This window comes from Zingiber officinale, chromosome 9B (genome assembly GCF_018446385.1).
Source record: "Zingiber officinale cultivar Zhangliang chromosome 9B, Zo_v1.1, whole genome shotgun sequence".
Classification (NCBI taxonomy): Eukaryota; Viridiplantae; Streptophyta; class Magnoliopsida; order Zingiberales; family Zingiberaceae; genus Zingiber; species Zingiber officinale.
In genome coordinates this window covers 33,321,122-33,348,244 of record NC_056003.1, presented here as the reverse complement: position 1 = coordinate 33,348,244, position 27,123 = coordinate 33,321,122, and the positions used below count along the sequence as shown (strand labels likewise).

Below are 27,123 nucleotides of genomic sequence, written 5' to 3'. Positions count from 1 at the left end.
AATAATATTTTATGTATAAATTTTGATTAAAATAAAATGATTACTTTTATTATAACAACTACAACAATAAAAAGGAATACTCTTCTAATTTTTGCCCGTTTATTTTTATTTTTTTAAATACTTTCTACGTTAACACAAACAAATAAGAAATATAAAGTAAATACATAGAATAATTCCAATTGAATATTTTTTTTTAAAAAAAAGTGCACTTTCTACATTAACACAATCAGTTTGGCATCTGCAATAAGAAAAAAAAAAATGATGCATGTTTAAGTCTCTTCGGAGTTGCATTGCTTTGGATGGCAAAAACCTTTGTGGTGCTAAAAGTTGTTTATGAACACAGGGGGAGGCATAAACAATGACTATATCACAGAGGCCGCAGTAGTAAAAATTAATTAAAAGGCTATTCAAAAAGAAAAAAAAAATGCGATAATCATATGTGTACATCATATGTTCATCAATAGTGGTCCTATCGATGTATGAAAGATATCATGTAGCTCGTCCTGCACTGCATTGGAACTGTGCTCGCAGCTTACAAGGCTAACCATCGATGGGAAAACAATACGCAAGCTCCTTCGGAATGAATCCTGCCTCAAGCCACCTAGGACTTGCAAGGCCAGCACCAGTAATGATGTCCGCGCAGCTAGTTCCTCTTTCTTAGCACTGCCCAAATGGAGTATCCCATGAACGGTTGGGACGGCATCTGAAATCTCACAATCGGTTGGTTGCCGTCCGGCACAATTTAAATAGATCTTGAATATTTTCTGGCAAACGAACACAACAAGCGATTCTATTTTTAGCTCATCGGACAGAGCAGGGTCTTCGGTGAGTATGGTTTGCAAGAACTTGAGCAGGTTCCGGTAAGATTCATTCTCAAAATGAACAACTGGTGGATCAGGAATTTCCAGGAGGGAGCAAGCTTTCTGCAACTTCTGATGTGTGGTGGTTTCGCTGCTCACTTCGCTTGAATGTGAAGCGATGGATGTAAGTATGTCCAGTAGGATGCTAACATGAGCAGCCGAAAAGCACTTTCGATGAACTTCATAAAGTTTCTTCACAACCTACCACAGCAGAAAATAATAAAAAACTTGTCATCAGGGGAACAACATATCAGATTTGAAGCATTTGAATTTTCCTTTTTAAATCACATTGATGTTCTAAAATAGAAATATGATACGCATTTGTCAGAGTTAATTTCATGGGATTCATAATAACCAGTCAGGCAAACTAGAGCACCTAGGGACTTAAGAGCAATTGTTCTTATTTGAAAGATTTAACAACACGCTGGCACTAGAAATACATATTGAAGAAAGAGTGACGAAAATAAACTAATGAGGGCATCACCATTAGAAAAGGAATGGTACCTGTACAATCTGGAGCTGAACGCTTATGTGATTCTTCATTCTGACAATTGCGTAAGATGCTGTTTCCATATTAGCCTCCTCTTCATCCTCGTTAATGTATTCATGATCAGAATATCGTTCTTCATCAGAATGGCTTCTATCCGGAATTTCAATATCTTGCATGACCCGTATGATACTAGAAAAAACAGGCAGCATCGAAGCAGCCGACTTTTTCAAGGGTACCAAAATATCTTTCCATTCTTCTTCTGATAGCTTGCTTCCCAGATGGGTAGTTAAATGGAGTAGGGCAGCCATTCCTGCATTAGCGTATTGCTTGTAGGGACTGCTCACAAAACTTGTAACAATACCTACAACATTTCCAAGATGTGACTGCAATACCTCAAAAAAATTGACAAATAGGTCAATCAAACATTTTGCTGCCAAAGTATCAGTTTCAGATTTTGCAGAATCATTGTCAGGAAACAGAGAATCATGAACTGATAGAACTTGACCAACAGTTATATTCCGTGTGTTGCTAAAAATGGGGTAAATCACAAGCTTCAGGATATTGATCCAGAAGGTGTCAGTAAAAAGGTGACCATGGTCATTCAGAATATCGAAGAGTACTTCCAGAGCACCTTTTCTGATAGTTGGCCGAGTATCGGAGGTCAACTTAGATAAACCTGAAAATGCATCGTATGGATTGATTAGACTATAGCATAGCAAGAAAAGCACAAAAAAACAAACGAGTACCTTTTAGTAACGGTAGCCAAAAGAAAGCAAGATCATCTTTTTCAGTCAAATTTCCATCAGAACCATCTCTGTTCCCTAAATGGCCCTCGGAAATGTTATCATAGCACACTAGGCCTCCTTCTGCGAGTTTAACAGCACAAAACCGGAGAAATGCAATGGCATTGAGGCTAGCATCACTATTGAATCTGCTATTTGTAAATGCAATCAGACACTTCACACAGTCAGTGAATGCTGTGGTCTCAGTCTCAGTTATGTAAGGAAAGTAATCTCTAACTATTTTCTCCATGGTCTCAAAAGCTAACAGTACAATACTCTTACGTTCATCGGCGGCAGCAGTTGTGAAAACCTAAACATAGGAGAAGCATTAATATCATCTACACAAAAGTTTACAAAATTCTAACCCAACATAATCACCATGAAAGCAAACATAATTTAAGGTACTGCTTGAGAATGTGGGAAAAAATATAGAAAAACAATAAGATAATTCAAGCATACCATGAAAACACTTTTCCACCCAGACTTCACATGATTAACACAACTCAAAACCATCTGAGAAACACATCGAACAATAAGCTCACGAATTTCAGAAGAATTACTTTTCTGCATGATGACCACAAAAGGTTTCAAGAATTCATTCTGGAAGTTATAATTAGCAAGTTCTTCTCGCTCCAAAAATTTCATCGCTAATTGCCTTAGTGAATCCATTACAAAGATTGCGACTGAAAGATTTTCTGACAACCCAACTGAAACAAAAAATTCAGAAAGAACATTCCAGATGCAGGACCAAACCAATCGTATATGATTCATATTGTAATGCCTGCATGGACAAAAGGTGAGGTCGGATTAAATAGTTTCACTTGTTAAGAAAACAGCTTAATAACAGACATGTTTTGAGACAATTATTAAATAAATCTTACGCAATTTCAACTATTTTTGTGAGGCTGAAAACACGAGGATCTGTTGGAGATTGCAATTCTGTCATTGAAACCTTACACAGGGCCCTCACAAAAGCTACAATTGCATCACCATTCAATCTTTGGCTATGAGCAAATATGTGGTTTAGCTCAAAAGTACCAATCTGGTCCAACAGATTTAAATTGGAAATGAAGTTATTCATCTGATCTGATGTAACTAAAGCAGAAACCTTATTTCCCATGGATGCGCTATCATAAGAACCCCCTCGAACCACTGCCATCACTGCTGGATTTTGAAGAGCATTTCCTTTCTTCTTCACGGATGTTATTTTCTGTGCTCTGTCTTCTGCTTCAGTGAGTGGTGCTGTAAAGAATGAAGAATCGGGTGGTGCACCCTCTCCTAGTAGGTGCAAATGCTCAAACCGTGAAAGACATGTAAATATGTGCTCCCAGGATTCTTGTAGATAATTACCATCTCCAATGGCAATTGATATTATAGCCTGTTGACAAAGAAACTTACTAAATAACTAACATGATATACAATTAAGACTTATACTGATATTACCATAGTAGATAGAATGCATTATGAGAAAGATTCAAATAGTATAAACATCTGGATGTTCAGATCTAGATTTGATGTGTATAGTCTGTCTATTGCTAAGATTCAAATAGTTTAAACATCCAGATGCTCAGGTCCAGATTTAATTTGTATAGTTCTGTCTATTGCTTCATAGCATGCAGCAAAAGCATAAACACATTTTTGTTCTTCTACTTAATGAGGTAAAAAGGAAGAGATCAAGTAAAAGATCCCCAAGGAAAAAGAATGAAGCTAAGATGAATTTTTCCTAAGAAGAGAATAAAAAAACTCTTGGGATTTAATCTGTTTTATCGGATGAGTCAGTGTCCAAGCCTCAATGAAGCAATAAACTTGTGGCAAGAAAGTGTAGATATGCATTGTATCAAACAGAATGATAAGAGGATGAAAAGAACATTCATGGAACCAACAGTTGTTTGGTCCAGTAATAAATGAGCTAGATCCAGAGAGCTATATGCCAAAGGTCAAATCCGTACAAAGGAATTGTTGGGAAAGCGTTCAGCCTTGTCACTCCTGCCCCAAATGGAAAATAGTTTTCCATACTATGTGGTGCGTGAACACCCGTGGTCAAGATAAAAAAAGGGGACATTCATGGAAATACAAACATATGATTCATGTTACAAAATTATTCACCTTAACAGCATCAACATTCTTCTGCTTCATATCAGCAGCACAATGGAGGTATGTGAATTTAGCAACTGACGTAACAAAAGCATCTCTTTGTGTCTGCATATGCATCACTGAGGTGACATGCACTGCATATCGGAAGCCTTGCAAACACTGTGCTGTGGCAGACATGTCATCGCTTTGGTCGAGTGTCATACTGAAAGCAGCCATCAAGGGAGCCCAGCAAGCCTCCATCATGAATCTTAGGATCGCTGTATCCGTGACAATATAGAACATAGACCTAACCACCACTAAGAAATGAAAAAAAAAAGAAGAAAAACTGCGTGCAAATAACCTGAAGATTTAATTATCATCCTTACTCTGATTTTCCACTTTTTGCTTTAAATTGCTCTTGGATGTGCTTAATAAGATGATCACTTGCTCCTAATGCCTTCTCTTCAGATTGCTTCCAATTGACCAAATTGAAAATGTTGTCAAATCCCAAAAGCTTGTTGATGCCGTTTGTCTGTTTATTTTGTGGAGTAGAAATATCAGCACTGATTTTTATTTCACTTTTCACAATTTGATCATACAAAGAACCAAGATATTCTTCTGGTAAATCCTTTCCATCATCTATTCCTCGATTGTTGCGAATGAACTCAGATTTCGACATCTGCAAAGTTAATGAGAAATGACATTTTAGCACAGCTGCATTTAACTTCCAAAGAACATCATTAGTAACACACCTTATCTTTGACCATGTTGTTGTGTGCATCAGTGTTCAACATAATCACAGAATAAGCAAGAACATAAGCAGTATCTGCACTGGTAAAAGAACTCGGGTTGCATTTACTGTAACGTTCTGCAAACTTTTCCATTATGCGGTCAATTTTCTGTGCTTCTCCAGGCAATCTGAAACCTTTTAAGAAGAACCTAATAGCTTCACCAAAATTCATACCCTCAAAATTTATTGAGTCAACATATGCATGCATTACTTTCAAAGAGAAGTCTTCCCTTTCACCCAAATAGTCTCCAACCACAGATGGATTTAGACCAGAAGCATTCTTCAAGAAGGAAGCTACTTCTTCAGGAGACGCGCCTATTTTCTTGATTTTGATTAGAAAATCAATACCCTTTGAAGGTTTTTTATTAAACAATGCGACACCTTTCTGCAAACATAAGCCAAAAACTAATATGATTCATTGCTCACAAATCAAACTAACAAAAGTTGAAGAAAAAACATCAATGTGCCCATCCTAGAAAAAAAAAGAGAAAAATCTTTACCTGAAACTCCAACTTATATGCCCTGCGTTGTTCCAGTGAAGCTGTATCAGAGGGCTCGTGGTTTGCATCCGAATGCAGATCATGGTCAGTCACACTTCCTTCCTCACCATTCAAAGAAGTAAGATTCTCTGAAGAATGCTCATTTTCATGACTCTCTGGAGCAAAATCACCCAATCTCAGCTGCTGGTCCATCCATACACCCATTGATTTAATGATACAATTGAGGCACTTCACTGACTCAATCCGTAATGTGGTATCCTGCGCTGGGGATAGCGATGTTGCTGATCCAGGAGGAACACCTAGAGCTGTCTTCAGAAGACCATTAACAACCCTGCAATTATCTGATGGAATTAAAATTTAAAAGTGTACTAATAGAAGAAATGTCATCATCATACCACTTTGAAGTTACAAATCATATTTTGGTTACCAGCTAAAAAGAAAAAGGTTTGGGATCGCTAGTAAAGCAGAGCAAAGTTTTACAAGTGTTGAATGATTGATCTACCTTTCAAAGATATTTGGTGAATTCACATCACAATCATAATTCACAAAAATGTCAACCATAATCTGCGAAACCTGGCAGATCTTTTCCAATAGGTCGAGAACAATCATTTTCTGTAAAAAGCTAGGCTGAAGAATGTTTTCAAGGATACGCAGGATAAGCATAGGAAAGAAAATTCCAACTTCCTCCTTCAGCCCTGATCTAAATTTTGACAATAAGCCCATGAAAATAGAGCAAAGAAGCTGAAAAATACTCATCACTGATAGTGCACTGTTCTTCAACAAGGATAAACAAAGGTATTGTTTGATAGCTCCAAGAAACCTGCATAAAACAAAAATCTGAAAATTTATAATCAATGCCAAATTGGAGAACAAGAAATATTTTTTGTGCAAAATACCCTCAAAAAATTGTTACCCCGACTGCCTGAGACTAAATTACTGAGAGTTAGATTATAGCTATAGACTATCTTGCAAGAGAAAAATACATTATCCACTGAAAAATACATTATCCACTGAAGCTACAAATGAAAAATCTCAGAACTCTTTACCCAGCTTATTTTTCAATAAATCTTAAAACAGATTCAAGAGATTGATTTATTGATAGGCCAGATCACTTGATCATACATTACTGCAAAGTAAGGTAGATTAAATTCAACTTCATTTGGAAAATATATGCATTTATAACTATTTAATTCTATCAAATTAAAGACACTAAAGGAGCAACAGTTAAAAATTCATTAAAAAATCAATTTAAGACAACAACCACAAGATGACGACGACAACAGAATAAAATAGATACCTTAAAAGTGCCCACTTTTTGGGATGAACACAGTAGTTTGAAGCAAAACCTAGTAATTTTACATAGAGAAATCATATTTAGACCTTATCATGGTAGACTTTACAAATAAATAAATCGATATATTAACCACAATCCTTTCAAATGTTTGGTAATGTTCTCCATCTTCTTTTATTGTTAACAATTGATTTACGTACCATTTGAAATGTATTTACAATCCTCCTGATTCTAAAAAGTTAGCACATCGAAAGTGAGCTTATGTTCAGAAGGCATGTAATCGATCATAATTTATGCAATTGCAGCCGCAACAACAACAACAACAATAAGAACAAAAGAAACCACAAGTTTTTTGTCCAATTGAGAATTTTCACTTATGAAAGCTTAAGAAAAAGCTCTCCATCCATTCAACCATGTTAAATGTCTTCTTTACTCCAAAGTGCGGATGAGAGAAAGGATGGATTGCATGAGAGTTGAGACACATTCCTCAATTTAATTATTGATAAAAATAATAGAATGATCAATTCTAAATCCATCAGCGAACTATTTTTTATCCATTTTTTCATTTGCACAAAATCAGCAGGACAAACTTTTCATCCTCCCTCAAAAATTTTCAGTTGTGAGAATGATGAACTCCAACTGTGAACCGACCCTGAACACTGAAGTTACAGCACGAGCTAGCGACCTGGCTGCACGGTCACAAGCTCGAGCTCGCCTGGTTAGTCATGGCCTCTGGAGAATCTTTTCCCTCTTTCCCTTTCATGTTTACTTTCTTTCTCTTGTTTCTCCTCTTTTCTCTTCTTTCATCATTGATTCCTTTCCCTCCATCTGCGATTCGAAGTAAACAAAGCACAAATGTACAGGCTGATACATTTCCTAATAGTGTGAACTTCAGTGATAACTAATAAGTGATCAGACAGATTATCATAGTAGATGCATATCGACAATAATGGTTCTTAGGTCGAGTCAGTCCTGAACATCAGGTAGCCTAATCCAGCATGCTTGCCTACAGATGCAGGAAGGCATTTAGAATATAAATGAATAAATGGTCTTTCTAAATTGCTTGAGTTTTTCAAATAAGTGGTCAATAAGTCGATTTTAACAAACCACTATGAATAATAATTTGAGTATGTTGCCTCTATTAAATAAGAGAATCAGAAATATCTAAAGGTCTTCTTCTAGAAGAATTTCTTCTCCATCGATATTCATCCTTCAGTTTTTTTTTTCTTTATCGCTGTTGTAGTTACATTCCTTAGATTCGATTGTTTCACATTTATTCTAATAAAATTCTAGTCGATTAGCATAATATCACATGCAAATAACATACACTATTAAGATTTGCATAAAACAATATTAATCTTAAGAGATAAAATCTATAATTGACCATTCATGTAAATTTACCAGCATATGCAATACAGTAAGACACTCTCAACAATTGCAACACTATATACATTACAAGCCTTTTATCATATTCTACATAAGCACTAGATACTCGTGTCAATTTTAAAACCAAAACCCGCAGCGGTATTTTTTTTTAATGCAGGAAAGAGTACTTTATTAATTAAAGGTATAACATCTTAAACTCTGAAATCAAAGGGCAACTTTTCCATGAGTGGAGTTGCCCAGCTATCTTTCCCTCTATGGGCATGAAATTACAAACTCATCAAAACACATAATATTTTAATTAGCACAACCAGCAACTCTATTTCTCTCTCTATTCACATGAACTATAACTCATCAAAACATTCCAACAATTACATAATCCTTAAGCACATCAAGTACCTATGAAGCATTGACTCCAGTGTTCTGAATTGCAACCAATTGTTCTCCATTAGATTCAATGTGTAGCTCAGTGATTCAATCACATTGACTGCCCTTTGCATTCATGAGGCATGGATAATGAAAACTACCAGAAATAATTGTATAGTGACTAAAGCTTAATGTGGATTGTTTTTCTATTAGAACATTTAATCATCCTGACTCACCTTGTGGCTCATATTCAGTTCATTAAATGGTGCTCAAATGGGCTTATGAGTGAATTAAAAAACTGTTTTCTGCTTACCCAAAACAAAACACAGTCATCCTATTATTCTTCTTGAACCACCTTTTTTATTACAACTTCTGTTTGATAATCCACTATTTCAGGTCAGATAATATCAGTTAATGGTATGCATAGGATTATGCTGGATTATGCCATGAATAAGAAACCAAGCTTCGCTTATGATTATATGGTGTATCAAAAGCAGAAAGTTGAAGGCACATAAGGAATGAAAAACACTTGCCACTCATTTGCCCGCCAAAGAGGCCCAGCAGTCTCTATTCCTATCTTTAGAAGCTCCAGCGACAAAACCTTCCCCCTCATTAAGAGAGGGTCCTCAGGATTCTCTTGCGTGGAGAACTTCATTGAGAGCTTGCACAAGTTTTTGAAAAGAAACAAACCATCCTCTCTGATCTTGCTCAATCCACCGCCATTTGCAACCGCCTCTCCTTCTGCATCGCGGAGCAGAGAAACCTCCTTGTTCGATTTAGAAGGCAGGGGGTCTGCGTCTCTTCCTGCCATTACCTCATTAATAAAATTCTGCGCGGACTGTACCAGACTGGAATCATTCAAGTTCCTATCTGATAGATCCATCATGTCGGCAATAGAAACAATCCGGATCCTGACATCCGGGGAATCAGCCTCCACTCTAGTAAACATGATGACGACGATCTGAGCTAGGACCAATTTGGCACACAACTGATTGGCTCCGCTCTGGCTGCCAAGGTACACGTTGTAGCAGCTCCGGATGATCTGGGCCAAGCACTCGTCGCGGATCAGCACGAAGGGCGAACGGACGGAGGCAATAAAGACCCTGAGCATGGAGAGCTCTAGGGCTTCATCGCCGATCCCACAGCAGGAGCAGACGGACGTGAGGAGGCGAGAGGCGGAAGAGCCGAGCGTATTATCGGCGTCGGCAGGGAGGTTGATGTCGCCGCGGAGGAGGCCGTGGGAGAAAAGCTTCTGGGCACACTCGAGGGCGGTCTCGGTGACCTTGGGATAGGCGGACTCGATGGCGAGGACGAGGGGGTGGAGGACGAAGTCGGCGTCTGGAGGAGGGATGCCGAGGAGGGGGGAGGAGTGGTCGGGGGAGTCTGAGAAGGTCTCCAGGCGGTCGAGGGCGGCCTTGCAGGCGGAGACGAGGTTGGAGTGCTTGCGCCAGGCGGCGTTCTTGATGATCTTGTCGAGGGCGGGGGCGAGGATGCGGCCGGAGCGGGAGCTACCGCCGAGAGGTTGGAAGGAGGCCATGGCGGTGGAATCAGATCGGAGGATGCATTGAGAGGGGGAGGAGGCGGAGGGTCGTCAGATCGAACGAAGAGAAGACGACCACCGCCGCGATGAATTGCAACAGTAGCAATGAACGAGTCATGAAAAGGAAAATTCCAGTTCGACCCTCCTGATGTGTTTACTCCCGTGGAAGGGATAGAAGAGGAGAGCGCCGATTTTAAAACTCTTTCCTGTTTACCTTACCGATTTCCTCTGATAAGTTTTACTAGGATAGACTTAATTTATTTTACGTTTTTTAATATCAAAATGTATAAATAATTTATCAATAGTCAAACCTTTTTTTAATCTTATTTCAAAAATATACGTCAACTTTTTTCTTAGTTTTAAAAACACTTTAATACACGCAATTAAAGTTTGATTACTTGTGAATTCCATTAATAGAGTGATCAACCATTTGACTTTTTAATGTTTAATTTGAAGGAATATAAAAATAATAGACTATGGTCGATCAAGGAAACAAACTCTCAGGACGCGAAGATAACATAAAAGTGTAAGTAAACATATCGAATAGCAACCGCAAACTAACAGTATCAGTACTGTACTTTAGTTCGGAATAGGATTGGTTTAACAATAAAACATGACCTTCTTCACATTATCTTTTATCGCTGGAAGGGGTTTAACAAAAACATCGTCAGGACGCGAGCTTTTCTGTGTACCCTGACCAACCGCTCCAGTAGCCGTCGAACTACTGTCAGATGTTTGAGGTTCCATGTAAAATCGGGCACGGAATGCAGCCAGATGAGCATAGTATGCAGGAGGAACTACGTGAAACAAGAAACGAGTCTAGTCAGATGCCTAGAAGAGGAGAGAAGTATAGGTGAATCCCAAACTAACAAATAACTTACCTATCGAAACTGATCGCGTGCACCTAGCATAGCTGCGAGAACATTAAAGGCAGAATGAGTAGAGCTATATCTTAATTGAAATAACGGTAGAAGATAAGAAAATTACGTGTAACACAGGTTGTTGGTTAAGCTTTGCAATTGGTCAGCAGTGAAGTTGTTCTCGTCCCACAAGACATGATAATGAGCCGGTCGACTAGTGCCCTATCATAGGAAACACCGTGTTCAAAAACATTGCACGCCGAAGTTATAAATTTGAGTACAAAAACCAACGAACAAAAATTACTTGAATGCCGGCATGACTGCACAAGTAGAAGTCAAACTCGGTAGGATGACAAATCTTAGAATCCACAACAGTACCTAAATTCCGACACAAAACAAACTTATAACTTCTGGAAGACTGAGATCAAAAGCTGCATATCGATGCAGCAGTAAAATCGGAAAAGGGGGGACTAACCAGGTAGTATATTTCCACTCTTATCGACAGAACGGCGATCATCGTGATTATTCGCAAAAAGCCTAGTATGATGTCTTTTCTGAACAACTATAAAGGTTATTCGTGGATGAAAATTTGCCAGAGAGGCGCACGCCTGAGAATATTTATTGAAGAAAAATGATTAGGGAAGATAAATATGCAGGGGAAAAAATGACAATCAAACAAAGGATGCATTAACTTTCAATAATACCTGAAAACTTCTATATTTATAAAAAGGGTGCACTAATTTCCTAAAATACCCTTCTAATTAATAAAATAATTAAAAAAAAAAAACCTCAGAGCGCAACTACAATAGCAATGACTGTCACGGCTGTCGGTCATGACCAGATTGGTCACGCTAAGTCGATCACGGTTGCCAATCACAGCCAGGTCAGTCTCCACCGTCAGAGGCGCCAGGACTAGTCTGGCCGTGATTTCGAAGCCATAGACCATGACTTCGTGGCCAAAGTCCATGACAGATCATTGTTTTCATCCATTGCGCTGGTCCGCACTAGTATCACTATATCAGAGTTTGTTTTATTTTCTTTTTTAAAGAGAAACGTATTTTGGGATATAAGTACACCCTTTCATAAATACAAAAGTTGAGATATTATTGAAAGTTAAGTGCGTACTTGATAAATTACCCAAAAAAAAACATAATCTGCACTGAGATATAGATGCTTAATACCTTTCTAATTGCGTTGAGTTCGTGAAATAAAACTTGATAGAATTGTCCCTCACTCACTCCATCCCTGCGTTGATCATAGTGACCATGATGACTTGAAAATTGACAATGGAAAACAATTTCAAAACGCTTACCGATAAAATATAATTCGCTCAGGTCTTAAATTAGTAGCTTCTTGGAAGGAAAGAATAAGATCTCTGAAAAAACATGTCACACACGTACAAATTATGATGCAAATGAGCATAATATTGCATCTGAACTAGAACAAGATGGGACACAAAAGATACCTAATCATTCCGCTCACAACAGTTCCCCCCTGAGGGTCTGATCGCTCTTTGAAAAGATCTGTAATCAATTCTTGACGGTGTGCTTGAGCAGAAACCAAACCGGCATAATTTGTTATCTCAGGCCAATCTTGAGAAGCAACAACCTGACAATAATTTAAACACAAAAGTTGAGCATAAAATAGGAGAATGACATTTATCATTCAGATAGCATTTTTATCTTACTGCTGCAATTGATGGGCTAGAGTCTTCTCCAGGATGGGGGTGTGTTACGTCAGCACCAAATATAATTGTAGGTGCATCACAAACAATTGGTATGGACTTATTCACAGCATCCATAAGTACAGTATTTCTTCCACCAGCCTGCTCAATTGAATAAAGAATATAAAATATAAAAAGGATCTAGTCAAAACAGGACAGAGAGAATTGTATATCCATAGTAAGATGTATTAGTTGGTGATATTGAATTAGAAGTATCAATTGTCAAGTAAAAGTAGCATTTCCAATGCTAGAGTTTCAGTCTCTAGTTGGAATAGTATGTCACAATATCATGCCGTGTCAATTAATGATTATATTTGCCTACTAATAAAACAAGTGTCACGCATCAAATAGGAGTACTCGTACAATACTAATAAATAGTACTTGCTTCTAGGATAATTGTTATTAGAATTCATTTCTTCACACAAGTTGGAGTTGAATTTACACAATTAGAATTAGAACAAGCACAAGTAAAAAAATCTGGATATATGAATGCCACTTCTCTTTGTTGTTGGTGCTTCCCCTCTTTTTTTTAGTGTTTTTTATCCTCTTCGTGCCCACAAAATGAAATTGAAGGACACACCATAAAACAAAATCTTGCCTCCTCTGGTTCTGAACTCTATCAGCTGAGATAGACCTTATGTTGGTTAGTACCACTGAAAATGTTGTTGGCATGGGCGGTGCAATAACATTACCCTTACAAACATTGTACCATTAACGATTTGACAAGCAGAATAAATATGTTTCAATCATATCGACTGATATCAATCAGTATAATGATAGGCTCTTGCCTCCTCTGGTTCTGAACTCTATCAGCTGAGATAGACCTTATGTTGGTTAGTACCACTGAAAATGTTGTTGGCATGAGCGGTGCAATAACATTTACCCTTACAAACATTGTACCATTAACGATTTGACAAGCAGAATAAATATGTTTCAATCATATCAACTGATATCAATCAATATAATGATAGGCTGCAGAGTTGCACTGACAAATTATACAAACTAACCTTGACATTTATTTTGAGGGAAACATTGGCCAGATAGTGCTTGCTCATTTTGAAAACATGTTTCGTTAAACAGCATTGTGAGATCACTCCAAGCTCCGTCTCACAAATCCTCTTTAAATCACCTACACAAGACAATGGATGTTTATTAGAAGCTCAGAAAAAAGAGTTGCAGAACATGTAGTCAAGCTAAAATAATCAAAAACAATTATGCATTGAGTTGCAAAACATGTACTTGAGCAAAAAATAATGAAAATTCAATAAGACATTGGGCCTACAGGAGTTCACAAGATAACCTACCGTAAAGGGAACCATTATTATCTGGCAGAATAACAATGAGCAAATCAAGTTGTTTCTTTTGTGGACGGAGAATATTCATTGCATTAAAATACAGAGCATTTAAAGATCGTTCCATTTGATTTGGCCTTGCACTTGATGGAGGAAAAATCGGATTAAGTGAAAATTCCTGTAGCAATAAAGTTGATTTGGTTATAGGTATACCATATATCACGTTAGCAAAAGGTAAATTTACAGAAAAATAAACACAAAGCAAAAGCATTATATACCATCCCAGATGTCTGACACATCAATGCAAGCTGATAGCAAAACTGTCCTGCAATATGTTCTGGGACATTCGGTGAAAAATTGATACAGGTCCAGCAATTTACTTTTCCACCATTCACCATTTTCTGGATTAACAAATTGAAAATTGCACAAAAATTTAAATCAGGGAAGCAAAATGAATTGCTCAGAGACTATGCAATGCTAAAAGCCAGATCGTAAATACAACTTCACCACCATGTAAATACAACTTCAGCAAATATCCATTTTACCAATCGCAAATATAAGCAAACATGTGTTAGAATATATGCAAACCTTATTCATCATATTCCACTGGCCAACTCTCGGCAAGCAATCTTTCTCCCTGCCAGTATCATGGTATTTAAGCTACACAAAGAATTAGATAATCATCAGCATATTGACAATTAGACACGAAAATGTCACAAAGAATTAGATAATCATCAGATTATTGACAATTAGACATGAAAATGTCATTGAACACTAAGATTAATCAAATGCTGCATACCCGTGGAGCCGGTAAAATGCGTGCCTCTACTGACGCAAGTTTGTTGCTAATTTTGATGCCAAATTCTTTGGCATATTGGTCAGATTCGTAAGCATTGTGTTGAACTGTCTGATAATTTTTGCAAAAATATATGTAAGATGGAGTAGTGTATCTAAGATTGAAAAGAATGGGCACCATGCATAAGAGAGTAGGGCTTGATAAACACAAACTAAGAGAAGAAAGAAAGACTCATGCAGACAAATTTCTATGGTACATCAATTTTTGGATAGCACAGTTTCTTTTTGTTAAACTTTTAGCACAAGTGACATATCTGCATAATTGTCAGATTTTTAGGTGGCATCATGCAATGCATTACAATTCATATGTATAGATATAAACCAGAAATAAAAAACAAGGTATATGATTCAATGTGATCCAATAAGATTAGATAAGAACCATAATTTATATAATTTGAAAAAAATGGAAAAAGAAACTCATCAAAGCTAAATCTAACCAATTAAAAGTAAATATAACCCATCAAGAAAATAAACTAAATTCAATATATAGAAGGTGTTTGACAATAACTCAAAACATTCAAGCAATCAAAGAACATAGTAATCTGAGGTCCAAATAGTGTATACCTGCAAAATGTTATATTCCCGATCATAAGGAACCTGACAAGTACCCTTTAGAAGAGCAGTTATTTGATCCTGATTTAATCTTTTTGAATATCTCTGACCTTCAACGATTTTACAAACCTAAAGGATGGAAAGAAGCATGACAAGAAAAAGAGGGAGAGAGATTCTAAATTCCTGTAGTCAACCAACTAAACAAGTGGTATTTAAAAGAAGTAATCACCTCCATAGGTAAATAATTAGGCTTCTGCTTGTTACCGACTTGCAAGCAAGGTAAATGGGTATGTTGGATTGTAAAACCATAAGTTTCTCGAAAATACTGAACAACAGACTTCAAATTTCCTCTTTCATCCACGGGGAAACTACATGACAAATCATATAAGAGGATGAAAAATATTAGTAAAACTCGAGAAAAAAACAAAGAAAATATACCAGAGAAGGCACATACGTCAGCTCACTAGTTGGTTGCGATGTTAAATCAAAAATGCGATATTTCCTGCGCATATTTCCCCGATGGGTTACCTCTATCCTCACTCCTCTTAGTGCTTTCTTGATCTGGAGGATACATATAGGAGATAATCACAGAGATAAATGATTATGTGCATCTACTTGTGCAAATGAATACCAAAAATAACAATCTTCCAGAGAATTGTCTTTTTAACAAGGAACACGCTTACAAGAACAGAGAATGACAAAATTCTATTATAATTGAATGAAAAGGCAAGCAAAATGAGGATAAACAACTCTGAAAATCTACCTTTACTCGATCAGCATCATGGAGTCTTGCTCTGATGTCTTTCTTCAACAACTGAGCGACAAAATCAACCACTAGAAGGGGCTCAATGAAAGCAGTAGAAGACAAGTCTACATAAAGAGAAATTATGAGCATGTGACAAATATACAAAGGTGTATATAAACATGGAACCGATACAGACATGTTAATATTAAATCAACAAACAATGTTCCAATAATTTGTCGAGGAAAGTTCTTAAAACTAAATGAAGCAAAGAAGATAGATATTTCATAATTTAAGTTCCACTTCTTTACATTTAGTAATAAACTTAGCAAAGAGGGTAACTTTGAATAGAATAGAACAGATGTTTGGAAGAAGGTATCTTAATACCAATATTTAGTGAGAGACCCATCTGTGTAGGACGAATGCTTTGGTAAAAACCTGGCCAGCTTTCTAATCCTTCACCAAGTCGTTGCCTCCTGCCTAAACTTGGTGAATAAAAGGACCGGCCAATTGGAGAATATCTACAATCAATATCAGGAAATTATTCTCTGAGAAAATCTAAAAATGTAAAAGCTTTGTCTGTGCGTCAATCCTTACCTTGTGGTCGGCAATTCTCGAAGCACAATATCAAGAACTTGTAGAGCTTCATGAGGAGCATCAGCTATTTGTCCAGATAAAAACATTTTCAGGTGATGAAGATCCACCTTGGCAACCAGCTTAATAACAACTCCAAATGATTTTGACTTCCTGCAAACAAATAGATATCCTTCAGGAACCTTTTTACGGTAAGTTTGAAAAGAATTGCAAAACTTCAGAAATTGACCTCTGTTTGCCTGAACCATCATCCTCGTTAGATAAAATGATCTGAAATTCTGTAGAAGTGAATGGAAGTGGTCCCGCAGTGTAGAGACTTTTTCGACCATCATAGACCGGTAATCGTCCACCCAAGTGAGAACCCCTGTACAAACTCACTAGCTGGTGAATTACAGCTCGATTGACAGCTCGAGATTTATCTTCAGGCATAATTGAAACCTGTGGATGAGTGTGAAAAATAAACAGAATCAATTATTAGGATACTGAATAAAAAATATAAGAAAAAGAGATCAGTACTAGGCAGTTAAAACTAACATCATAATGGTGAAGGACTTTATCAGGTAACTCGGCCAAGAAGTGGTTCGCCTTCACCACACAACGGATGCCAATGCTACCTTTTCCAGGACGCAATGGAAAACTTAAAGACTTGCTAGAAGCAGGAACCGCAGGATGAATTGTTTCACTTATTGTTCTACCCTCAACAGTCACTTGCTGAAAATGTTGTGCAAGAGAGTCCACTGATTGATGTAATAAACTTGTCTCTACTGATGCTTGGTGCAGATCGGGAGCCGGTGGCCTTGATGCACCTGCAACTGACAAACCAGCCCCATGCCCACCAGGAATAGCACTACTTCCTTTGACTAAATACCTTTGCTTGGATGACTTTCCACCACTTGGATGGGGCAAACCACTTCTTCCATTTCCTGGTGCAGGACCATCGGGCTGTTCTGATGAACTTACATGTGATTTCCCACCAAATTTACGCTGATAATAACCCTTGTCACCACGACCTTGCTGAGAATACTGATCCTGTTCACATTCAGCATAGTGTCCTTGTTGTTGAACATCTGAAGGCCTTTCAGTTGGATACTGGGGCACAGTTCGTCCTTTTCGAACACCAGTCACTTGATGTTTCCAAACATTTTCAGTCTGGTGACTCCTCAGCATGTTGTCAGCTGCACAAATTGAAAAATAAGAGCTTATTTTCAAAACCAGATAGCCACAAGCTGAAATATATCAAGTCAAGTAACTTTTTGGTTGGCCTTGGTTTTTGACGCGATTTGACCTCAGACAACTAGGAATAAGGTCTGTGCCAAATACCAATATCATGGAAAGCATGCAAAACACTTAACAAAGATAGCCCGATGCATGAAGCTCTTGCCAATGCAGGATACCTCCAAGTCAAATGGCAACAATTTTACCGTTCGCCAAGGTTCCCCTTCCAAACACTTAACAAAAGAAGAAACAATAAATATAGTACAATTTTTTGTTATTTTTTCAAATCTAAAAAAAAAAAAATCTAGCATAACATTTCCAAAGAGTATCAGTCTAGCATCTCAACTTAGCAAAATGCGAACTAGAATGTCTTCTGGCCTAATAAGCCGTCTACCCATTTACATCTCTAATACCCAAATCCCAAATTCATTTACACCTTCTACACCCAAGATAAAACATGCACAACGCACTTCTTCCCTTCTAGCACCGTCCCTCTTCTTCATTCAAAGACCAATAGTTATCTTTTTTAAGAGAAAAAGGTATTCTTATTCATCAGAGGAGGAAGATTGCAGTTTCACCCACCTTCCAAACTTCCTCTTTTCGATAACATATAGCTAGCATCCACAGCCACAAACTGCAACCCAGTCCTCTAAAGTCTAAAGTCTAACCAAATCACCATCTCCAAGATCAGCCATACTTTCTTCATTCTCCAAGCATCAGCCAACGAGAGCAGACATTGATGCAACAACAGACATAGACCCCTCTTCTTTGATCCACCAAATTGCTGCTATAGAACTCCTCCTACCGGTCTTCGACATCCAACTTCTTCATCAAAGTATTACACAGCTCATGAGCCACTTTCTAGGTCAATCCACATCTTTGTTCACCACTAGCCACCTCTATTGGCTTCATGTCAAAGAGACAAAGACATTGTGGCCCAATCCCTGCCACCACAAAATTGCAACAGAATCCTACACTACTTTTGCCTTTCATCCCATTCATTGGGTTGTTACCATGATTAAGGAGTAGTAGAAAGGGACAGGTTCGAGCTGTTCTAGCACTAGCACCAAAGAAGAAGGTGGGTAATAAAGGTGTAACTTGGTAGACAAACTGTTAACCTAAGCAGACCTTGATGTTGATATTTTATTGAGTTGGTATCATGTCATGGTCCGCAGGTGCTACAGAAGTTGGTAACTACTTGGATGCTTGCTCCAATAGATCTTGGGGTTAATTAACAGCGGATGCAAAATGTCATTGTGTGTCTAACCTCCCTAGGACAAGATAGGGCAAGTAAATCACAAGGGCAAGGGCATTTTGCCCTAGCTGGCGATCACCTTTTGCTCCAACAGGTGCTACAGCCTACATGGGTAGCCTATATAGGTCAGATGAACAATTCTTGTGCTATATTTTAATGTGATTTGTGAATACTACATGAGATTTAAGAATAAAACTAAAAGATGGATATGAGAAAACTTAAGTTATATAATATTTATATTAATAACATAAGTGGAACTTATGTGCAGATAAAAGATTAGAGTTAAGATAGAAGGACAGGCATTATGATGTATATGAGACCAATTAAATACTTGGAAAATTAATGTGGCGTTGATGCCAAAATGATATGGCAGCCATGCCACGTAGCAGTTGAACACAAATCATCTCTAATTTTATTACCGAAAAAGAGAGAAAATTACATAGCGCAATTGAGAAACAGGTTAGTATTGACACCGTTCCAAAATAACAAAACCACGACATAATCAATGGGTAGAAATCCTAAGTTCACTAAATCATATCACTACAAAATCAAATTAAGAAGTTAAGAAAATAATCAATGTAAGAAGATAAAGCGTCAAAAACTGAAGTAAAATCAATAGACAAAAGGATCCAAAAATCAAATCAGATGCATCTAAAGCTCCGGTTCATCCCGAAAATCAAACAATAAAATAAAATAAAATCAGATAGCAGTCTATTCCCCAAACCTTCAGAAGCTTCGCAATTAAACCATGATCCGACGCCAGGAAAATTGTAATGCACGACAACATGTCTTCTTACGACGAAACCGCTAATATAACTCGAAAGTGAAATTACACAAGACAACGCAATAAATATCCTGAAATTTAGCCTTAAAAAACGCGGTCTCTGATAACAGCCGACGAACCAGCCAACAAAAAACCAAAGATCAAACCAAATAGGAAAAAGAAAGTCGGCTGAAATCAACCAAACAAGCACAGACTGTATCAGGAATTAATACCAAGCTACAAGATCGGGATCGGCATCAAAACACTACCAGAAAACATAAATCGAAGGCGATCTCACAGCGATCCGGTGAGCAATTGAACAAGGGGGTACAGGAAACCAGTATACCTTAATCAGAAAACCAAATCTGATGGAAGAGAGCCGCACGTCGTCGCCGTCCGCTGCGTTGGGAACTACTCTTTCCCCTTCTCTGTTTCACCTGAGAAAGGAAAACGACACCACGCGAAAAAGGAGGACGTGGAGTCTTCAATTTATTCTCGAGACGAGATGCACCAGATGCCGACACGTCCAATACCTAAAGGTTTTGACGGGTCCGACAGCGGGCCCACGTAGAGATCATCCGATTGGTTTAACTACCACGTCCGCTGACGTGGGGCACGCGTCGCGGGAAACGGGTGCATTGTCGAGTGGTGAAGTGTTTGCGAAAAGGTATTGAACACTTGGTGGTATAAAACGGGTCCCTCTGCTCGGGCCCGCAGCGTAAATAAAGGAAAGGATGATTATAACGATAAAAAAGGGATAAAAATTACTAATATTCTCCTATTTTAAATAAAGTTAATTAGTTTAAGATATTTTGGTCTATTTTCTTCTAAAATTGTAAAAGTAACCATAAAAATCTAAATGAATATCTTTGATGATATTTTTCTATTTTTATGGATTTTGTAATATATATATATATATATATAGTATTTATTTTTTTTTAAAAAAAAGTAGAGATGCGCATAAAAAGTTTTAATTATATAAAGTTAATTAGTTTAAGAAATTTTGGTCTATTTTCTTCTAAAATAGTAAAAGTAACCATAAAGATCTAAATGAATATATTTGGAGATTTTTTTTCTATTTTTATGGATTTTGTAATATATATATATATATATAGTATTTATTTAAAAAAAATACTAATTTTGGATAATTATTATTTAAGCATTGATTTTTAAAAACTTATCAGTAAAAAAAATGTAGAGATGCGCATAAAAAGCTTTAATTATATGGAGATATGTTATTTCGATTAAATGATCAGCCTCCTAAAAGGAGTGAATAGCCGGTTTCTGTAATCTCATATTTGAATATGTCCTTTAGATGTAAATGTAGATGATAAATTCAAATAACACTACTACTTATCCTTCATGTGATTTGAAAATTTCCATGTATGGTTAACTAATAAGTCACCTTTCACAATTGCTTCTATCTTATTCTCCTTTCTCTGTGAAGAGATGGAGAAGGAACCAAAAACAAAAAAAATATATAGAAAAGAAAAAAAAAATTGCATCTACAAGTGAAGTCGCCAACCATCACGTATAAGGATAAAATTAAGAATGTAAACGAATAAAAAATCGAATCGAATAATATGAAAATATTAATATTTGAATTCAATTTTAAAAACTCACCCACACATCGTAAATAATAAGCGGGAGTATAAATGTGAATTTTGGGAGCTGTTAAATGGAAATTTACTGCCCGCTTTGAGGATGTCGACATGTATCACCCACACATCGTAATTTACAGATTTTTTTTTTTTTTTGACTCGGAACGATAAGTCCAATAAAAGGGTGACTCACTTATACGTGGACGAGAAGATACCAATAATGGTATTGGTTAAGACGAGAGGTAATTCTATAAAATAAGATCTTTCTTACAACGTGCTATTGAACGTAATAAAAGCTGATTATTTTTTACAGGATGGAAAAAAATATTGAAAAATAAAAATACCTTATATACAGTATGGAAATATATTAAATTAGTCAATATATCAAAATTTTATATTATACCAAATTTTTTTAATATTTCCATCGCCATCTCGTTGTCATAAAGCAAGTCTATAAAAACCAGCAACGGTGCTCGGCGCCGGTCATCTTGTTGGGGGAATCGATCGATGCTGCCAGGTTAGGGTGTCGTGTCCGTGACTGGATTCCCACTTTTTTTTTTTATTCCTGCACCGGTCGTCGTCGTCGGGGCTCCCTTTCCACACTCTTCGAGAGCTCGATCCCCTTTCTCCCTTCCTCTTCCTCTTCTCCGCTGTGTTACGAAACGTAGCTCAGGACCTCAATCCACTTTGTCGCCGGCCGCCGCGAGCCTCTGCAAATTCAGGTCGGTGTTCGGATCTCGTGTGTTGGGTTTCAGCACTGGGATTTCTTTTTGTTTTTTCCCCTTTTTATTTTGCGTGTTCACTCCGATTGCTGAAAAAAAAAAACTGCGAAAAATCTGAGGTCTCGGGTTCCGTGCCGTCTTATCCTTTCTGGGGAAATTTGTTTGGGAATGAACAAATTATTGTTTACACAAATTATTTGGGTTCGGAAAGTTCATTAATTTTACATTATCTTGGTTCCTATAAATTGTTTTTGTGGCTTCTTACTTTAAGAGGCCAGCTAGTTTAGTTACATGGTATAACTCTGTCTTAATTTTTTCGATCAGTATTTCATTTTAGTTGTCGTCGTTGTTGTTGTTTGCGGTATTTCTATGGTCCTGTTCTGGTAATAGCTACTGCCGTGCAATTGTTAGTAGTTCAACACAATTTCAGATTTTACTTACAGTTCTGTTTGCCTTCAAAATTTCAGAGGCTTCTCGTGCTGATGACCTAGGAGTTCTAGACACGCTATTTTCTAGATTTTGAATGCTTCATAAGTTTTAATCTGGAATGAGTATACAAGTTTTACCGTGGAAAGCTTTGATGACTTCTTCTCTAGCTTTCTTCTCCCATCAAGAAATTTATCGGTATTTGACATTTCACTAAGAGCAATGAAGCATAGATGAAGATATGTGTAGTCTTTTTTTTGTGACAGTTCATAAATTTTAACTAATAAAGTTCGAATACATAAAGCTCAGCTTTTGAGTGTCTGATCTCGATAACAACCTCATAGTGAATATTTAATCGCTGGAGCATTTTTTGGTTGATATAATAGTTAATATTGCTATTGATTCTTGAATAAACGTATTACAACCCTGCAATTTCATTTTGACATGGAGATCAGTATGTTTGCTGTTTAGAGTTTCTACTTGTTCAAACTTCTGTAAACTTATTTATCCTAAATATTCAGTTTTCAAGATCTATAATCCACATGACATGTTTCTAGATTGTATATTCCAGAATTTCTAATTTTAAGAGTTTTCCTCTCTACATAACTACATATGGGAAGAAAGCGCCCTAAATTTCCTTCTATCAATATTTCAGTCAAAATGGAAGGACCTGGTAGAGGAGGTGGCAGTGCTGATGTGGTATTGCAAAATTATAAACTAGGAAAGACTCTTGGCATTGGATCATTTGGCAAAGTTAAGATTGCAGAGCATTTGTTGACAGGGCACAAGGTGGCTATCAAGATTCTTAACCGTCGTAAAATAAAGAACATGGAAATGGAAGAAAAAGGTATGGCCTAACTGAATGACGTTGCCTAACTGTTGAATTACTAGGAGATGTCCACTTTTCTGTCTATCATCTACATGCTAAGGAACTCCAATTCCAAGATTCCATTGAGGGAGTCATGTGGCTCTCATTATTCAAGGGAATATAAGAAACTATCTTCAGATTATGTGATTATAGACCACTTCCAAGTGATCTTTTCATTGTTAATTTGTGCCCTTCTTGATCTATCACAGCTATCCAGATTATAGACCACTTTCAAATGATTTTTTCATTTTTAATTTGTGCCTTTCTTCGTCTATCACAGCTATCCTTACTGTATTTATAACTACTCCATATGGCAATATTTGATGCATATCCATGTATTTTGACCAGAAGTAAAGAGACCCCTGTAATCTATTCAAAAGAATTGAAGGAAATCGCTTGTTAAACACAATAGATCTCATAATTATCTCTTTAGTATTTTTAATATTTCCTAAATGTAATTTCTATGTACTGCAGTGAGACGAGAGATCAAAATATTAAGACTATTTATGCATCCTCATATCATCCGTCTTTATGAGGTGATTGAGACTCTGTCAGATATTTATGTTGTTATGGAGTATGTTAAGTCGGGAGAGCTATTTGATTATATTGTTGAAAAGGGAAGGCTACAAGAGGATGAAGCCCGTCATTTCTTCCAACAGGTACTTGAAAAATTCTTACTGAAGCCCATGGACTATGAATTTTTCTCAGTGACGGTGATTATTTCTATTTTCTAAAGTTTTATCCATGCCTTGGTCAAGTGAGTTCAATGGCTAAAAACTCAATTTGTTTATTCCATACCATTCCAAGAGTTATCCTCAGCTAAATATTTGGTTTATTGTGCCTGATTTTAGTGATTCATCAAGAATGTTTTGTTATGTGAATCATACTGATCTTGATCTCTGCTTTAAATGATGTTCTGATGAATGTACCAATTAATTCTTGTATGACATGTTTCTATATTCTCTAATCATTTCTGACTTTCTTTCCTTCATTTTTGGTCTAATATCCATGTGTTTGCCAAATAGATCATATCTGGCGTTGAATATTGCCATAGAAACATGGTTGTTCATCGGGACTTGAAACCAGAGAACTTGTTGTTGGATTCAAAGTGTAATGTTAAAATTGCTGACTTTGGCTTAAGTAACGTCATGCGTGATGGTCATTTTCTGAAGACTAGCTGCGGAAGCCCAAATTATGCTGCTCCTGAGGTATTTATATGCTCTGCTTTTCTGATGCTTTATTTTCCAATGATTTTTATTGAAATGTTTTGTTCTTCATTGCAGGTAATTTCTGGAAAACTTTATGCAGGACCTGAGGTAGATGTGTGGAGTTGCGGTGTCATTCTCTATGCCCTTCTTTGTGGGACCCTTCCCTTTGATGATGAGAACATCCCAAATTTATTTAAGAAAATAAAAGCAAGTATCTTTTACATTCAAAATTTGTATTCCAAATTCATAAACAAATAAAATAGTTTGGTGGTCAACAATTTAGGGTGGGATATATACCCTTCCAAGCCATTTGCCTGCTCATGCACGAGATTTGATTCCAAGAATGCTGATTGTTGATCCTATGAAGAGAATAACTATTCGAGAGATCCGTGAACATGCATGGTTCAAAACACGTCTTCCTCGATATCTTGCTGTCCCTCCACCAGACACTTCGCAGCAAGCTAAAAAGGTGTACAATTTCAGCAATTGTTAAGTCGTACTCTTTTTTTAAACATACTTCTATAAGTTTCTTATTAACTAGTATTAGATTGTTCGGTCTATTTGTAATTGACAACTGAGAACAAATTTTGATTGGGGAAATGTGTCCAAATCAGCATTCTATTACACTTATTCAGTGATGATATATCAGATCCCTTCAGATACAATCTCCAGATAGTCTTTAGGTTTTCAAACATTATATGTTTTAGATAAATATAATTCTAGGCGCTGATACATGTTGTTTTGGTGTTCTAGATATTTCCATATAATCTTATAATTTCAATCCTGATCTTTGTTCGATACCTTGAGGATCCTATAATTGGCCTCACAGTCTATCATTATTGCAGATCGATGAAGACATCCTTCAGGAGGTGACTAAAATGGGTTTTGACAAGAACCAGTTGGTTGAATCTCTTCATAACAGGATTCAGAATGAGGTATCTCATGCAATCAAAAAAATCTTGAGTTACAATTTTACTTTCTGGAGCAATAGCTAATTTGCTAGTGTTAATATCTAGGCTACTGTTTCATACTACTTACTTCTGGACAATCGGTTCCGATCTACTAGTGGCTACCTTGGCGGTGATTTTCAAGAAACTATGGTAAGCACTGGTTTATTCTGGATCGTTCTCATTGATACATAACTATATCTTCATACAAGTGAAATTTCAAAACTTTCTAACTACTTTCTTTTCAATGTAAAATTTCTTTTTGGAAATTTATGAATTATATGAACTCCAGATTGTTTGGTCTCAGACTGTTTTTGGTATTAAATGTGCCTTTTGTAGGATTATAATTTGTTGCATAGGAGTTCAAGTAACATTCCAGCACCACATCGCCAACCAGGCTATATGGAGCAACAAGTAATCAGTTCAAGAGAAAATTTCTCTGGCGAAAGAAAATGGGCTCTCGGCCTTCAGGTGCTTGCATATTTATCTTCCTTGTCTTTATTAATCATTCACTTAATCCTTTTCCTTTTTGATCAACAGTCCCGAGCTCATCCTCGTGAAATCATGATTGAGGTCCTCAAAGCTCTACAAGACCTAAACGTTTGCTGGAAAAAGATTGGACACTACAACATGAAATGTCGTTATTGTCGTGGCTTGCCCAATACCGAAAGCATGCTTAACAGCTCTCCTCGATCCAACGATAGCTTCATCGACGAGTCAGCCATTGTTGAAACTGACCAAGCTGGAAGAGGATCTGCTGTAGTGAAGTTTGAAATTCAGGTTAGAACCACTCTATCTCTAGTGAAACTATAATACAAGTCAACAACGAAGCAAAATGCCTTAACATGACATATATATCATCTTGTGCTCAGCTTTACAAGACAAGGGAAGAGAAATATCTCCTCGACTTGCAAAGGGTCAGTGGTCCGCAGCTTCTGTTTCTGGACTTGTGTGCTGACCTTCTTGCCCAGCTCAGAGTCCTGTGACCATACCGACGCTTAGTTCTCTTACTCGTGTTATCATGAATACACGCTTACTCTGCAGTGACTCGAAACAGCGATCTTCCCTCAAATTGTTGCCTGTTTTTTCAATGGCATTTACTTGTTTCTGACAAAAGGACTCCCAAAAAAGGTTGAATAGTTTGTATATTCGATTATCTACTCCGTGTTTTTATATAAAAAACATGTCTCCTCAAGTTTTTAGTAATGGACAATTATTTTAGTGAGTATAATGATTTGTGATCAATGATGGACACTAAAATTATCTGCTGTGCAGTGCAAATATTGGATACGAACCTAAGTCATAAACTAAAATTTCAACAATTGTGTGATGTAAGATTTCAAGTTGGACATATAGTACTCGATTGGTGCGGTGCATGATAAAACACTAGGAAATATTTTATTGATCGACTTGTGAATGTGTATA

The 27,123-nt window shown here is 37.0% G+C and overlaps 3 protein-coding genes across 5 annotated transcripts; 1 reads left to right on the top strand and 2 right to left on the bottom strand.

Annotated features, from left to right (window-relative positions):
• Nucleotides 1-266: 266 nt before the first annotated feature.
• Nucleotides 267-10,251, bottom strand: LOC122025579 (brefeldin A-inhibited guanine nucleotide-exchange protein 1-like). Of its 2 annotated transcripts, none has more exons than XM_042584407.1 (11): nucleotides 9,069-10,251; nucleotides 5,998-6,315; nucleotides 5,496-5,826; nucleotides 4,958-5,380; nucleotides 4,592-4,884; nucleotides 4,239-4,512; nucleotides 3,014-3,510; nucleotides 2,592-2,913; nucleotides 2,097-2,442; nucleotides 1,365-2,026; nucleotides 267-1,061 (listed from the first exon to the last, which is right to left on the bottom strand). In XM_042584407.1, exons 1-11 carry the CDS (start codon nucleotides 10,070-10,072, stop codon nucleotides 447-449), a joined length of 5,085 nt encoding a protein of 1,694 aa, XP_042440341.1. In that variant the 5' UTR covers nucleotides 10,073-10,251; the 3' UTR covers nucleotides 267-446. The 2 variants fall into 2 exon arrangements, with proteins under 2 accessions (XP_042440341.1, XP_042440342.1); XM_042584408.1 differs by lacking the exon at nucleotides 267-1,061 and having other exon boundaries at nucleotides 1,587-1,660; nucleotides 1,743-2,026.
• Nucleotides 10,252-10,589: 338 nt separating this feature from the next.
• LOC122022717 (protein argonaute 1C-like) lies at nucleotides 10,590-20,422 on the bottom strand. Its single transcript, XM_042580789.1, has 23 exons — nucleotides 20,273-20,422; nucleotides 17,228-17,868; nucleotides 16,923-17,131; nucleotides 16,697-16,846; nucleotides 16,487-16,620; nucleotides 16,121-16,227; nucleotides 15,812-15,918; nucleotides 15,587-15,725; nucleotides 15,370-15,486; nucleotides 14,750-14,857; nucleotides 14,539-14,610; nucleotides 14,229-14,351; nucleotides 13,963-14,128; nucleotides 13,666-13,787; nucleotides 12,623-12,760; nucleotides 12,401-12,543; nucleotides 12,248-12,310; nucleotides 12,117-12,180; nucleotides 11,411-11,543; nucleotides 11,240-11,313; nucleotides 11,063-11,157; nucleotides 10,957-10,988; nucleotides 10,590-10,872 (listed from the first exon to the last, which is right to left on the bottom strand). Exons 2-23 carry the CDS (start codon nucleotides 17,858-17,860, stop codon nucleotides 10,676-10,678), a joined length of 3,126 nt encoding a protein of 1,041 aa, XP_042436723.1. The 5' UTR covers nucleotides 17,861-17,868; nucleotides 20,273-20,422; the 3' UTR covers nucleotides 10,590-10,675.
• Nucleotides 20,423-21,984: 1,562 nt separating this feature from the next.
• LOC122024167 (SNF1-related protein kinase catalytic subunit alpha KIN10-like) lies at nucleotides 21,985-26,929 on the top strand. 2 transcript variants are annotated; one of them, XM_042582726.1, is made up of 12 exons: nucleotides 21,985-22,249; nucleotides 23,331-23,374; nucleotides 23,457-23,522; nucleotides 24,018-24,202; nucleotides 24,569-24,751; nucleotides 24,827-24,958; nucleotides 25,035-25,220; nucleotides 25,597-25,686; nucleotides 25,768-25,851; nucleotides 26,038-26,169; nucleotides 26,239-26,478; nucleotides 26,571-26,929. In XM_042582726.1, exons 3-12 carry the CDS (start codon nucleotides 23,504-23,506, stop codon nucleotides 26,682-26,684), a joined length of 1,365 nt encoding a protein of 454 aa, XP_042438660.1. In that variant the 5' UTR covers nucleotides 21,985-22,249; nucleotides 23,331-23,374; nucleotides 23,457-23,503; the 3' UTR covers nucleotides 26,685-26,929. The 2 variants fall into 2 exon arrangements, with proteins under 2 accessions (XP_042438660.1, XP_042438659.1); XM_042582725.1 differs by having other exon boundaries at nucleotides 23,331-23,522.
• Nucleotides 26,930-27,123: the final 194 nt, after the last annotated feature.